Source organism: Notechis scutatus, chromosome 11, assembly GCF_049901735.1.
Source record: "Notechis scutatus isolate UNSWTSFEM ecotype Mainland chromosome 11, rNotScu1.2, whole genome shotgun sequence".
Taxonomy (NCBI): Eukaryota; Metazoa; Chordata; class Lepidosauria; order Squamata; family Elapidae; genus Notechis; species Notechis scutatus.
Window position 1 is genome coordinate 14,014,489 of NC_142019.1, and position 15,000 is coordinate 14,029,488.

At 42.2% G+C, this 15,000-nt stretch overlaps 1 protein-coding gene across 1 annotated transcript in view; it reads right to left on the reverse strand.

The window, feature by feature from the left end:
- The window catches only part of SV2B (synaptic vesicle glycoprotein 2B), a 55,938-nt gene that overhangs the window by 877 nt on the left and 40,061 nt on the right, over positions 1 to 15,000 (reverse strand). The window contains exons 6-12 of the mRNA XM_026673024.2: positions 14,424 to 14,513; positions 13,060 to 13,170; positions 12,017 to 12,105; positions 10,917 to 11,081; positions 6,007 to 6,140; positions 3,505 to 3,705; positions 1,664 to 1,823 (exon numbers count right to left, since the gene is read on the reverse strand). Of these exons, the coding sequence (XP_026528809.1) occupies positions 1,664 to 1,823; positions 3,505 to 3,705; positions 6,007 to 6,140; positions 10,917 to 11,081; positions 12,017 to 12,105; positions 13,060 to 13,170; positions 14,424 to 14,513 (950 nt within the window). The remainder of the gene's footprint in view (positions 1 to 1,663; positions 1,824 to 3,504; positions 3,706 to 6,006; positions 6,141 to 10,916; positions 11,082 to 12,016; positions 12,106 to 13,059; positions 13,171 to 14,423; positions 14,514 to 15,000) is intronic.

The following is a 15,000-nucleotide window of genomic DNA, read 5'->3' on the forward strand; positions in this document are numbered from 1 at the left end:
TTGAGGGTTCAGCTATAAACTAGGATTCCAGAACCAGCAAAATCTACAAGGAAAAGCTTTCAGGAGTTTGTATGGTAAGTAGAATGAGATGCCAGCATTAAAGATTCCTGTGAATAGGCTCACCTTATGCTATCACTGGGGTTAAAAACATGCTTCAACCCATTTTGCCCAGGTAATGGTTCCTACATATTTCCATCAAGGTCATCTATCTTAGTCTCTAGAGATGAATCTCATCTTATAACAGCTTAGAACAGTTCTTGAGTATTTCCATCAAGGTCATCTATCTTAGTCTCTAGAGATGAATCTCATAACAGCTTAGAACAGTTCTTGAGTATTTCCACCAAGGTCATCTCCCTTCCTCTCTACCAGATTTAAATTAAGGTATCCTTCAAATCAAACTCAATTCTAACATCAATACTGAACCAATCTGTAGTTTCCTGGGAGCAAGAGGAGAGTAGATTTGATATTGCATTCTGCCCAGGATTTTTGTTGTTGTGGTTGTTGCTTACTGTCCAGTCTAATCTGTGGCAATGTGGTTTCCTAGTGATTCCTCCCCGATATCTACTATTGCTTGAGATCTGCCAGCATCCCTGAGTTTAGAAGGAAATAGTTTGGCTTTGTGGGAGGAATTAGGTGGATTAAAGAAATATGATTTCATTTTAATAGAAGGTAAACACATTCCCAATAGGATCACATCCATCTAATCTCTGCACATAGTTTTGCAACTGTACCTGAACACAAATGACACCAATGTTATCCAGCCTTATTTTTAATCTATGTTTTGTTTTGTTATAAATATTCCTATATTTTATTGCAGCTTATGTTTCAGTTTCAGTTGCACAAAATCTTTACTCATAACTCCATTAACACATTTCTCAGAGTTCTAAAGGTTAGCTTTTGATATCTTTTCCGAAGAGAAAAGGTTGTTTAGCCAACATCAGAATTTAAAAATAATGCAAAGGATGACCCCTTTAGTCTAATCTAATGAAAAGAAGGACCAGGGGTGACATGATAGCAGTCTTCCAATATTTGAGGGGCTGCCACAGAGAAGAGGGGGTCAACTTATTCTCCAAAGCACCTGAAGGCAGGAAGAGAAACAATGGATGGAAACTAATCAAGGAGAGAAGCAACCTAGAATTAAGGAGGATTTTCCTGACAGTTAGAACAATTAATCTGTGGAACAACTTGCCTCCAGCAGATGTGAATGCTCCAACACTGGAGGTTATTAAGAAGAGATTGGACAAACATTTGTCTGAAACAGTATAGGGTTTCCTGCCTGAGCAAGGGGTTGGACTGTTAGACCTCAGGGGTCCCTTACAACTCTGTTATTCTGTTCTGTTACTCTGTTACTCCTTCTATGATCATGTCTACCCATCCCATAAAGACCAAAGAAAGTCTAGAATGCTATGGGATATCCTGCCTTGGGCAGGGGGGGTTGGACTAGAAGACCTCCAGCGTCCCTTCCAACCCCATTATTCTATGTTCTATGTTCTTTTCTTGGACAGTAAAATAGATGTGATAAAGGGGAAGTTGGCTAGATTCCCAAGGGGAGCTTTCAAGCAATATATTTTGCATGATCCGATTAAGAATATTCCAGGATACAAGTTCCTGAAAGCTTGAAATTGAGATTCTCCAGAAAAAGAGGTCAGAGGAAATGAATCACCTTTTATGCGTGGGATACAGCTCTACGGTGATGACGTTCAAGGCGTTCCAGGCAGCGATGCTCATGCCACAAAAGAGACACTGCCATCCGATCATGGCTGACTCGCTGTGGCCAAAGAACAAGAAGAAACAACACACTGCCGAGATCAGCATGGACCCCCCTGCAAGAGAAAGCAAGAAAGAGGGGAGAAATATGACCCTGGCAGTCAACAAAGTCAAAGGTGGCGTCCAGATGTAGGTAATTCAAAGCCCACCCTTGTAAAAGGTGCACCTGCAAACAGTTTAATTGCATTGTGGCTGTTTTGATGTCCCTGCAGACACTTCTGTTGTGTCTGTCCAAACTGAATAGAACTTGAATGCCATCTCTGGATCAGACCCCTTCAAAGCAAAGAAAGTGGGATGAAAATTCATCGAAGGGGCACAAGGGCTTAATGATGCCGAAACTGCCAATGATTTGCTCCAAGAGATTGGGTGAGCTCCCATCACTCGCTCCCTGGCTGCTGCTCACCCAGCAGTTCGAAAACATGCAACACGGCAAGTAAATAGATGAGTACCACTTTATTGGAAAAAACCTAGCTACTTATGTGTCTTTGGAGACCAGAAGCTGGCACTGGACCCGGATGGACGTGAGGCAATGCAAGACAAGGCAAGATCGATGGAGGAGCCTGAAACAGCCAGCAACCTGAGTGCCATTAGTCAGCTGTTGCTAGCTAGTTCACCCATGTACCAGGCACACAAACACCGAGTAAAATGAACTAGCAATTTAGGCTATCAGGGCTGCATTGTGTCTACCATTTGTAGATTTCCCTTATTTAGGAGAGAGAGAGAGAGAGAGACAGAGAGAGAGAGACAGAGAGAGAGAGGCAGAGAGAGAGACACAGAGAGAGAGACACAGAGAGAGAGACAGAGAGAGAGAGACAGAGAGAGAGACAGAGAGAGAGAGAGAGACAGAGACAGAGAGACTGGATGGACGGATGGGACTGGATGGACGGATGGATGGATGGACGGACAGACACATGAATAGATAGATAGATAGATAGATAGATAGATAGATAGATAGATAGATAGATAGATAGATAGATAGATAGATAGATAGATAGATAGATAGATAGATAGATAGATAGATAGATAGATAGATAGATAGACAGACAGACTGGATGGTTGGATGGATGGACGGACGGACGGACAGTCACATGGATAGATGGATAGATAGACAGACAGACAGACAGACAGACAGACAGACAGACAGACAGACAGAAAACTGATGGCAGCAAAAGTCCTAGTGATCCAATAAGTTTTTTGTTTTCCTTTTAATTTATGTATTTATGATTTTTTTTAATTTTATTTATTTATTGGTCATGATGGACATGTGTTTACCCCAAGGATGTTTAAACTCAGATGACTGATCCACTACCTCTGGTTCCAAGCTACCACTACTCTTACTGTAAAGTCATACTTTCTAACATTACTTTTGAACTTCCCTCCTGTCGGTTTGAAGTTATGCCCTCCTTTTCTTGATTTTTGCTTAATAATTACCAAGGAGGAAATAGTCCTATGGAAGATAATCATGCTAGGAAAATAAATGTACAGCTCCACCTTCTTAGGAAGGCGCTGTTTTTTTCCCACCCAAAGGGATTTTGCGTTGTTTGTCGATTGTTTTAAGAAAGGGAGAAGTCCCCACCTATGCAACCCTCACCCCCTATTTGGAACCTATACAGTCCCAGGAGGCTCTGTTGCTTTCCACCTCTGGACACCTGGCTCTTGAACCAAGACACAACAGTCATCACATGAAAGGACTGCGAGACCCATCTTTCTCCTTTGATACCGTTCATCACCACTCACCGATCATCTTGATTCTTCCTAATTTGTCCATCAGCAGAGCTGAGATGATATTACCAGGCAAGACGGAAAGGCTGCCCAAGAAGCTGACAAGGTAAATGAGAAAATCGTTGTCTTCCTCAAAATCCAGCTGGCAACCCTTCTTCTGCCCAAAGTTAGAGACGTTCATAAATTCGCAGTCAATGAATTTATACTTGTAGAAATCTGTAAGAAGGAAACAACAAGGGGGCCATCACTAGATCATCACTGGTTACAGGAACTGGGCCTGGCTAGTCTAGGGAAGAGAAGGACCAGGGGAGACAGAATAGCAGCCTTCCAATATTTGGGGGGCTGCCACAGAGAGGAGGAAGGGGTCAAGCTATTTTCCAAGGCACCCAAAGGCCAGACAAGGAATAATGGATGGAAACTGAACAAGGAGAGATTTAACCTGGAAATAAGGGGAAACAGGGACAGTGAGAACAATCAACCAGTGGAACACCTTGCCCTTGAGACTTGAGACTTTCAAGAAGAGACTGGACTGCCATGTGTCAGGAATGGTGTAGGGTCTCCCGCTTGGGCAGGGGGTTGGACTAGATGACCCACAAGGTCCCTTCCAACTCTGATTATCTGTTAGAGCAGCTTTCAAAGCGAGCGACAAACCTCCAGCAGCTCAGATTCCTGGAAACAGCCATTCACAGTGAGGGTAAGAATTATTGGGGTGGAGAGTGCATATTTCTCAATTTCTCTGAATTTCTGATAGAATTTTAATGAATGAGAGGACCATGCAAATGATCTTCCATGCGGTCTTGTGGAGTCTTGAAATCTAGGTCTCCAAAATTATTCAGACATTTCTAATGTTTACATGATTTCACAATTATGGCTGGCAGTGCAAGACTGGTATTTAAAGAGATCATCTGGACCAGAGTCATTCTAGAACCCTAATTCTGTATGTTGCAAGCTTGATACCCATGCTTCACTATGAAACTATGTAGTCGGGCTTAGTTTTTGGGGAGGAAAATAAGGGGAAAAAATTCTGCTTCTGTCTACCAGCATCCATTGGTATTCATCTGGATAGCATGCTGTCAGTGTGTGAAAGAGTTGAGGGCTGTTTGGAAACTGAAACAGTATTTGCTGTTCGAGCAAAAAAGAGACAGCAAGGAGCCTGGGCGTGGCTTAGCTCAACTGTTCTGTACTAAAGCTGCTTGGTGCTGCTGTGAAACTGAAACTGAAACTCCTCTGCTTGTGGTTTTGCCTTTGGAAGAGATTTCTTTCAGGTGGGGAGGGGGAATAGAACTCCTTAGCATCAGAGCGTGTTAATAATAATACAGGAAATATTAATGCTCTTGATGGTCATTTCGAAAAATCTTTTCTTAATGAGCACCTAGAAGCCAAGAGGAACATATGTGCCAAATTTCAAGTTTGTAGGCTTTACGGTTCTGGAGATTTTGTGATGATGCTTGAGTGTATATAGATTCTGAGAAGGAATATCTTCCCTTGGAAAGCTAGAAATCATCATGGTGTGGCTGCAGGGAGGTTCCGGACCAGGCAAAGCAATGGTTGTAGGTTCACAGTTCCAGCCTAACCTACGTCCACGTGGCTTTAGCACCATTTTGCAAAAAGAACAAGACTTAGATTGGGCTGTTGGAACCATCCTCTGCCCCCATCTGATGGTCCTAGGGATACTGCTGAATCAAACCCTTAGCATGAAAATTACAAATAATGGCATGGCCTTTCCCTCCTCCAAAAGAAAGACAAGTGAATGTTTGGGACTCCATCCATCTCAGACCTGCCACAACTTAAACCTCTAAGCAGAAACTATCCTTGGCTCCATTTGCTGAGAAAGGTATAATTTTTGAGAGATCAAGTGTATTGCAGCAATGCATAGCCAGAACTGAGAATCTGTGTGCCCTAAAATCACTAAGTTCTACTTTCCTCCCCCTTATCTGCCCCTCGCTGCCCACCCCACTGTAACCAATCAGAGCCATGCAAGATGTTTTGACAACAGGCAGTCTGAGTGCAGGTTGGTATGCAGCTCCCTCTTTCTTCCAGCTGAGTGACCTTGAAGTAGCTTCTCAGGATGACACAGTCTTTACTTTCGTTTCCCCGCAAGCATTCCCTCTCCCTCATCATTCCCCCTCCCCGCAGTTCATGGCAGTTTGTCCCTGCATAATAGTGAACCACAGCAAACATAAGGTGGCAGCTGGCATTCAGTCCGGGGATGTCTGCAGGGTCTAATCAAAATATCCAGCATGGCAGCCATGATGGTGCGATGCAAATTCTGCTTAATTACAGGTAGGTTGCAGGCAGAGCTTGGATTCCACCACTGGAGCTGCCATCTTGACTATTTTGGCCACCCACTGCAGACCCTCCATTCCTTGGATCTGAGGAAGGATTATTCTGCTCCTCTTGCAAGTTCTGCTCTAAACACTTGGCTCTCTGCTTCTGCTTCCACAGAAAATAAAATCTTCCCTCCCTGATGCACAGAGACCCTTCACGCATGCATGCCCAGGTGCTCCTCCGCCTTACCTGTGTTATAGAAGCTGGTATTTACAAGAGTACACTTTTTGAAGAAGGTCGCGCTGGATGTCACATCTTCAAAACGACAGTCCTCAAAGAGGGAGTTGTCAAAAGTCACATCGCGCATTTTCATTTGAATGAACCTGAGGATGGACAAGAGCTAAGACCTTGCCATCATACCTCAAAGCTTTTTTTATTAGCAAAGGTCAGAAGGTAAGAAATACAACTGGCTGCTACAGAATCTATCCAAGATGCAATGAGTTAAACCAAGACTAGGAGTATCTTTACACTTAGAATACAAACCTTTCCCCCCAATTTTCAAAACTTTAGGTACTCATAAGCATTTTTGTTAGTGGAAGAGTTGAATAATTTGGATGTAAGGAGGTCCATCAAGCCTTGCTAAGATTTCCTTTAAAATCAGCGGTTGGGGGTTAGGGAAATAACTGAAATTGTTCTAGAAGAAACTTGAGGGGATGGGAAACCAAATGATGCTCAGAAGCTCCCAGTTTTGAAATTATTTCAATATACGATGATTGTGGTGATATTATTATATGCATAAAGATGGAAAAAGATTCAACACTATGTACTACGGAGGAATGGATGGTGATTTTTTTTTTTATTTGTCAATCGCTTACAAGATACAGGTATAAGAATAAATATAGTTATGAATATATGAAATGGGTACATATAAGAAAAATAAAAGAAACAATAGGACAGGGATGGTAGGCACGATTGGTGCACTTATGCACGCCCCCTACAGGCCTCTTAGGAAGGGGGTGAGGTCAATAGTAGACAGTCTACGGTTAAAGTTTTGGGGGTTTGGGGAAGAAACCACAGAGTCAGGTAGAGTATTCCAAACATTGACCACTCTGTTGCTGAAGTCATATTTTCTGCAGTCAAGTTTGGTGTGGTTAACCTTGAGTTTGTATCTATTGTGTGCTCTTGTATTGTTATGACTGAAGCTGAAGTATTCATTTGCAGGTAGGACATTGCAATGTATGATTTTATATACTATACTTAGATCGGATTGAAGGTGGCGTAGTTCTAGGTTTTCTAGGTCTAGAATTTCAAGTCTGGTGGCATAAGATATTCTGCAACGAGTAGAGGAGTGGAAAACTCTTCTTGTGAAATATTTCTGGACATTCTCAACTGTGTTAATATCAGATACGTAATGTGGGTTCCAGACTGATGAGCTGTATTGACGTATTGGTCTAGCAAATGTTTTGTATGCTCTAGTTAGTAGTGTAATATTACCAGAGAAAAAGCTACATAAGATTAGGTTAACAACTCTTAATGCCTTTTTGGCTATGTAGTTACAGTGGGCTCTAGCACTTAGATCCTTAAGAGATGAGTACTCCAAGATCCTTGACAGAGTTTGGATCATCAACAAGGTCTTGACTATTCAGCCTGTATTTTATTTTCTGATTTTTTTTGCCAATATGTAAGACAGAGCATTTATTTATTGAGATTTGAAGTTGCTATTTGTTTGACCATTCTGATACATAGTCAAGGTCTTTTTGAAGGGTAGCAGTATTGTTTCTGGTATTGAATAGCTTTACGTCATCAGCGAAGAGAACGCAGTTGCTCTTAATATGATCAGAGAGGTCATTTATGTAGAGTATGAAACACTGCCTTGGGGGACACCACTGTTGACAGGTACAGAATTTGATAGGACGCTCCCAATTTTGACCATTTGTTTCTCGATTAGAAAACAGATACTCTATGTTTATTGGTACTGGAAGCCTCTTATGGGCTTTGTGAGCAAAATATGAGCTCGTGATCTTTGATTTTAATGATTAGATAGGATAAATTAGAGAAGGAAGAGAGTCATGAAATGCAGCCCAACCATAAATTTCAGCAGGTTTACGTGAACTGCTTTCCCTCATATCACCACAAGAGGTCAGAATCCCCCAAATAGAGACCAACAAGTACTTTTAAGTTGACATCCATGCAAAGAAACAGGGAAAGAAATAAAAAAAATAAAATAAAGGTAAGTTTCCTTCAAGTTGAGCTGGACTCCTGGTGCCTCCTGGTGTCAGCTCAGAAATGACTTGATGTGTGAGAATGACCTTGGGGGACAGGAAAAAGAGCTGCAGGCAGGTCAGGCAAGAGATAATCTCAGTCCACAGAAGGAATGGGGGTGGACAAAGCATCTCAAATGGGACCCTTCATAGTTTTCATTAGATTAAAAAATAAGGAGAGGGATCCTTCCAGACTTGCAAGTTTCTATCACTATAAACTTAAACATAAATGTATGATTGGTGTTCAATGCTTGGTGCTTCTTGTCTGGACTACCTCAAAGACCTGATATCTGAAAGTACCTCTCCCCTCCCTCCCTCCCTCCCTCCTTCCTTCCATTTCACTGTCCTGAAAATTAGGGAGGGTTCCTTCTGAAATGGGTGGCCTAGTGGCTTCATGGTTAAGATGCTGGGCTTGCCAGCTGGAAAGCCGGCAGCCAGGTTTGAAACCCGAGTAGCACATGATGGCATGAGCTCCCGTCCTTGCCCCAGCTCCTGCCAACCGAGCCATTTGAAAGCATGCAGATGCAAGTAGATAAATAGGTACCACTTCGAGGGGAAGGTAACAGTGCTCCAGGATGTCATGCTGGCCACATGACAGTGGTGGGATTCAAATTGTTTTACCGCCGGTTTGGTGGGCGTGGCTTGGTGGGCATGCTTTGCACACGGGTGCAGTAAACGCATGCTTTGCGCACACGCAGAGGCTTTCCTACTGACCTTCTCCTGCACTCCTGCACTCTCCCTGTGTGTTCAACAGCTGACATGCGGAAATTGGCTGTGCCGCGTGATGTAGCTGAGTTTCAAACCCAGGAAATAAAGGTCAGTATGGAGCCAGAGCAGATGAGTGGGCCCAGCAGCTGATCGTTGGAGTGAACCGGTTGGCTCCCAGACAATCATTGGAGCTATCGGTTCAGCCGAACCAGGCCGAACTGGTAGAATCCCACCCCTGCCACATGACCATGGAAATGGACCATGGACAGTACTGGTTCAATGGTCTTGAAATGGAGATGAGCACCCGTCCCTATAACAGGTTAAAGTCCGCAGGGACTCCCACTCCCTCCTTCTGAGGTGCCTTCTCCACCCCCATTCCTCCTTTGGACTCAGATTTCCTTTATCAGGCCATTGTCTAGGCTGCAGCTCTTCTTCCTACCTCCAAGGTCATGTCCACCTTCAAAAGCATCACTTAATGGAACCAAGTCTCCAGTTTGTGGCCACCTTGGGTGGCCTCCCGAAGTGCTAAGCCACTTCAAACCTAGTTAGCTATTTGGGTAGGCAGTCTGGGCAAAATGCCAAGCAGCGAAGAAGAAAGCAATTATGAGCCACTTCTGTACTGACGAGGAACTGTTCACGTAACCCCAAGTGTTGAGTCGAACTAGAGGGATTTTTTTTTTTACTTAATCAAATAGAAGGGGGAAAGCATTACATCCATGCGGAATAATCATATTAAATGGAGTTAAATTAATTTAAAGGCCTAATAGCAGCCCTTAACCCATAAGTGGTCGCTGGCTGCATATCGGCCAAATGTGCAACGTATTTCATTAAAGATCTTTCTGACCATCGGTTTTTGTTATCAGTTATATTATTATGTAATATACTGCTTTCTCTTCTCTTGGAATACACCATTTATTAAAACAGCAAATAGTGTCTAAGGTGAGTAAGATAAAACCATAATCAGGTGTTGTGACTGGAAGGATCGATCCTGCTGTGAGTTTTGACTCTGATGACTCTGAAGATGAAAGGGTGGGACCTGCTGTGAATGTGGAGTCTGAATTATTAGAGGACACAGATGTGAGCCAGGGGGATGAGAGGTTGTCGGACAGACACTCCTCGCCAGAACCTTCGACCTCATTCATGCCAGCAACTGATCCACAAAATGAGTCAGAGGCTTCGAGTGGGGAAGCTGACAGATCGTGGCTTGACGCCAGAACTAAGAGGAGACTGAAACGTCAAGCTGAGGGGAGGCGTCAAGTCAGAGAGTGATTAGGGAGATTGACACGCCAATCCAGGTGATTTAAGGAGGCGTGATGAGTCTCAAACTTTGCTTGGAAGCAAAGTGTTTGATGTGTCGAAAGGATACGTGTGGAGCGGCCTTTGTAATTTATGGACATTCTGAATTACCAGACAGATTCCGGGAAGTCTGCCAAGGACTGGAATAAGTACTGTTAACCCTTTATTAGTCTGCTTCTGTTTTGGTTTGGTTGTTTTGAACTGTGGAACTCTGTATTCTCACTTGTGAATATAGGTGAGACATAACAATCAGGTATGGGGACTCCCTGGGGTTTTCATTCCCCACCCCACCTCCCAAATTTACAAGTGAGTATCTCCCTCTTGATCCTTACTTTAGAAATGGGCTTTCTGGAGCCATTTTATCAATAATGTGATAATAGATAATATGAACATTCTAGGTTCAACCCATCAACTCATTCCAAGCTCATTTTAGTTTAGTTTACTTTATTGTCATTGCACCTTGTACAACAAAATTAAATTAAATTAAATTAAAATTTCACACTCAAGCTCTCCCTGTGGTCACAGGGAGGGAGTAATTAAGTAGTAAAAGAGATGGGATGCCTAAGAACCCTCCCACCCCCTTCAATTCTGTGGGTCCTTTCTAAGCCAGGGATTAATTAGCCCCTCGGTTAGTAAGATATGGCTGTTGGGGAGAAGCTGGTTTCACCCTGTTCCGGCTGGGGTGAAATCTAACGGCTGAGAATGAATCGATTGGATCAATGAACTTCTTTGAATTGAACCCTGTGGTCAGTGACTTCCCAAGAGCTGGGAGAGGATTCACATCCAAAAAGTTGATCTCCACCTTGTATGAGTTCCACCATTTGGAATATCTGACCTGACACGGTCCGGCCCTAGAGGCTCAGGGGGCTGATCCTTACATGCTGGGTCACTCACCTGTCATTCTTGAATGTCCAATTCAAGTAGAGCTGGTTTCTGAGGTTAAAGTCAAAGGTGAAGTCCTTCACTAATTCCGACTCGAAAGTCTTCCTCTCAGACTTATACGTTTTCTCTTGGTAATACCGTATCATATCAGGGAACCAGACAATCAGGCCATAGTAACTGCAGAGAAGTGGAAATATCAGTTGCGTTGCTTTTCTTGGTGGCAAAAAGAAATCTTCCACAGTTTTAGCACTGGAAACAGAAGCTGGCTACTTGTCTACATTCTAGGAGTTCACTCCTAATCCCCCATTGTACAGGGACACTGGCTGCCCTGATCTTAGTAGGCATTTTATTTTATTATGGCTAATGGTTCTAAAATCCAACTATACTACATATAAAGAAGCGGTTTCCCCCACCAGCACCACCACCAAAAAAAGTTCAACCTTCCAAAATATACTGTATGTGTGAATCTTATGGGTTTTGTTTTTTTATCATCCTCCTCCCCTCTACAAAAGGTTGGCTTCCCTTCTTTCCCTTCAATCCCAGAGGGAGAATCTCAAGAAGGAGCTCCTTGCAAAAGGTTTTATTAGTTGTATTTACTACTAGTGGTTCTACAGTAACACTAAATACGAGTCATGCCCTTGAGGGATGGTTGGAGAACATCTCCTTCCACTGGACACCATTATCTTCGTTTAACGAACCCATAATCCCTTGTGGAGTGGAGCTAGCGGAGTGTTTAATGGCCGGATGCCCTTCCTGTCGCCAATGCAGAGTTTTGTTCAGCAGATAGATTTTCAGTGTGCCCAGAGAGAGAAATATCGGCCTCTACCTAGGGTCGAACTCACAGCCTCCTGACTGTGAGGCGAAAGCTCCGCCTCTAGGCCACCATACCACTCTCTCCTTCCTCTGGACATGTGTAGAAAAATCACCCAGTCAATTTTCCTGTCCACTGATACAGGGCAGAATTTTGAAAGGTTTCAGTTTTGAAAAACATGTAGGGAGGCATCAAACTAGAGTTGATTTCATAGCTGATACGTTGAACATATTCATGGCAGATCAAAGAGGAAGGATAATGTTCTACAAACCTAAAAAAAACCAAACCCTGAGACACCTACCTTAAGGCCATTGAAAACCAGACAACTGACAGTAATAGTGTGTTCATTCTGTACTGCGCTGTCAGACAATAAACCACATTGTCCATTACCTAAAAAAATCCAAAAAAAGTTATCATGAAAAATAACTAACTCTTGGTAAACCCAGTGGCAATCTCAAATTAGTTCAGTGAGATGGGTGACCTTAGTTTATTCTATAATTTGTTAGGATTTCTTTCATATTTCAAAGAGCATGTTCAACTAAGCTATTCAACTACGTGAAAATTCTCGTGTTTAATCAGCATCACTCATAGGCCGAGAGTTTTGTGTGAACTAATGTTCGTTGGATCACGCACTGTGTTAGGATATAATTTGATTTGGTTGATCTTAGTTTAAGGCAGTATATGGGCCGCAGTGACATATTCAACAAATCATGGTTAAACATTATCATCGTCTTCATTTAATAATCCCTTGCGGGATGGAGTCTGGGCAACCGAATGGAACTAGCAGAGTGTTTTAATGGCCGGATGCCCTTCCTGTTGCCAACGCGGAGTTTTCGTTCAGCAGATATATTCTCACAGTGTCCTAGGATTGAACTCACAACCTCCTGATTGTGAGGAGAGAGCTCCACCTCTAGGCCACTGTACCATTCCCATGGTTAAACATTTATGACTGAGCAAAATATGCAAACATGGGGTCCTAGATTTTCAAAATGCATCCCAGAATAGTTTCATCCCAAGGATTATCCATTGGAAGGAAAGCAGAATAAATTGTTGAATTAGGACATCCTAGATAATGCACTAGATCAGGGGTGTCCAACCTTGACAACTTTAAGACTTGTGGACTTCAACTCCCAGAATCTGCACTAGATTGTGACTGAAGGTATCATATGTACTTAGCCATTTTCTTCATATACTAAATGAAGAAAAAGCTGTTTCTTAAGACATAAAACGGCTTGTTTGTTAGCACATGTTATGTGACCATGGTAACTGTGTTTTGCTAATTCAGGTTGTGGGATTTATATCCAAATCCTGGATGTGTTTTGCTTAGTTACCCTTATTCCCTACCTGTCTGATGGTAGTCATGGCTCTAACAAAGCAACGTTGGTACCATGTTCCTGTGGAGCTCTGTATTTCAATAAATTCATCAACTTGCTTGGGAGTTTTTATCTGAGAGACCTGAAGAAGAAAAAGTGAAGTAGGATTTACAAATCTCATCATCACCAGCAGCCTCTTCAGACACAACCTAGTTTGTGTTAGCAACGTCACAAAGGCTACAGAAGGCAGAGCTCATTCTCATCTCGGAACTGCTAATCCTCTGGAAGCCAGAATTGTTTGTGACTACACAAAAGAAAAATGTTGCTAGATTCATTGGGGCTTTCCTCAAGATAAGCATATACACCTAACATCTCTGGATCTATGCTATCTTTAAGAAAGGTGAATAAGTGGCCAAGATCTTTGTTCTGAAGGAAAGGGGAATGTTGAGCTCTCTTACTTATCTTCTACTATCTTACAGCATCTCCTACCATCAGGTTTGATTGGGAAGTACAAATGATAATGAAAAAAAATATATTAAAGGAACTACTCCAAGAGAGAGTTTGCAAAGCTCATTTATGTACACAAAAATAATGAACAGGAAATGATAATGCCTGATGTGTGCCACTTATTCAGGTACTGGATGCCATCATGTAATTTCCCATGTTGGATTCGATGCTCAAAATAATAATGATATTGATAATAAAAATGCCAAATGCGCTCTGAACACCTGGCTTACTGTGTGATGAACCATAATAATTTTTAAAATGCATGCATTTTAAAAATGGCCAAAACTGAACAAGATTTTGACATTCTCATTGAAACCTGTTAAGATTTGTTGTCACAACAGAGCAAAATTGTAGGATTTCGGGCAAAAACACCAAAATCTTCTAAGATTTGGCCCATTTTTGTTTCATTATGTTTTGTTTTTAATCCATTTTTATTTATGGGGTGAACATTGTCCCAGTTTTTCCAGGAGGACTTTAATTACTGTGGATATGAGATGTTCTCAACAGTTGGTTGGGAAAAGCAACTATAGATATATTTCATTTGAGGTTTTCATTGACATCTCTGGGAAAAGAGGTGATCATCTAATTTTGCCTTCGTTGACATGTTTCCTTCTAAAAGTGTTATAACTAGAACATCCATCATCCTCAACCAAATGAGTCATTATGAGAATGATAGGTAGTATAGTATAAGATATCTGGAGAAGTTTGCTTTAGAGTACACTTGGGCATGAAATACAACAAGAGTCTTGAAGGAAAAACAATGTCCAGGATGATACTGATGTCTTTTTTGAAAAAAGGAGGTCTGATTTGGGGCATTTATCAAAAATGGATTACCCTTTGGCCCAAGTTTATCTAGGAGAAAGAAGAAATCATGTAGATTCAACTCACTGTAAATACCCTTTCTGGTTCTCCCTTGGCCCTCATGTTGACATCATGGACTTGCTTAAGAATCATCCATGCTTCATCATGCTTACCAATCTAGAAAAACCACAGAAGAAATAGTCAGAAATCCCATATTGTACCCCATTCTCATCCAAAGTACTATTATCCAAATGAGATGAAACTGCAACTCCAGATGTTCACAGCTGAGAGAACAATGGATGGGAATGCTTCCATTCCTGAATGAACAACTTTCATGAATATACGTGTCCCGGGATAATGTGGGAGGACCCAATATGAGCTGGTCACCAGGAGCAGAGGTTTATTCTTTCAAGCTTTTGGAGTTGTGCTGGAACCCATCCTCAGGGATCATCAGAGAATGGGCCCCACCAGGAGTCTGAAAGCTTGGAAGAATAAACCTCTGGTCCCAGTAACTGAATAACTTGTACTTTATCAGCATTCTCCCCTCCCAGCCTTATGGGAAGCCTCTACTTACAGAGAACAAGAAAGGTGAAAGAATATTTGAAAAAGCATGGTTTTCCCTTTTTTTCTGTGAATATAATCTGAGATGTAGGACAGTTTGCAT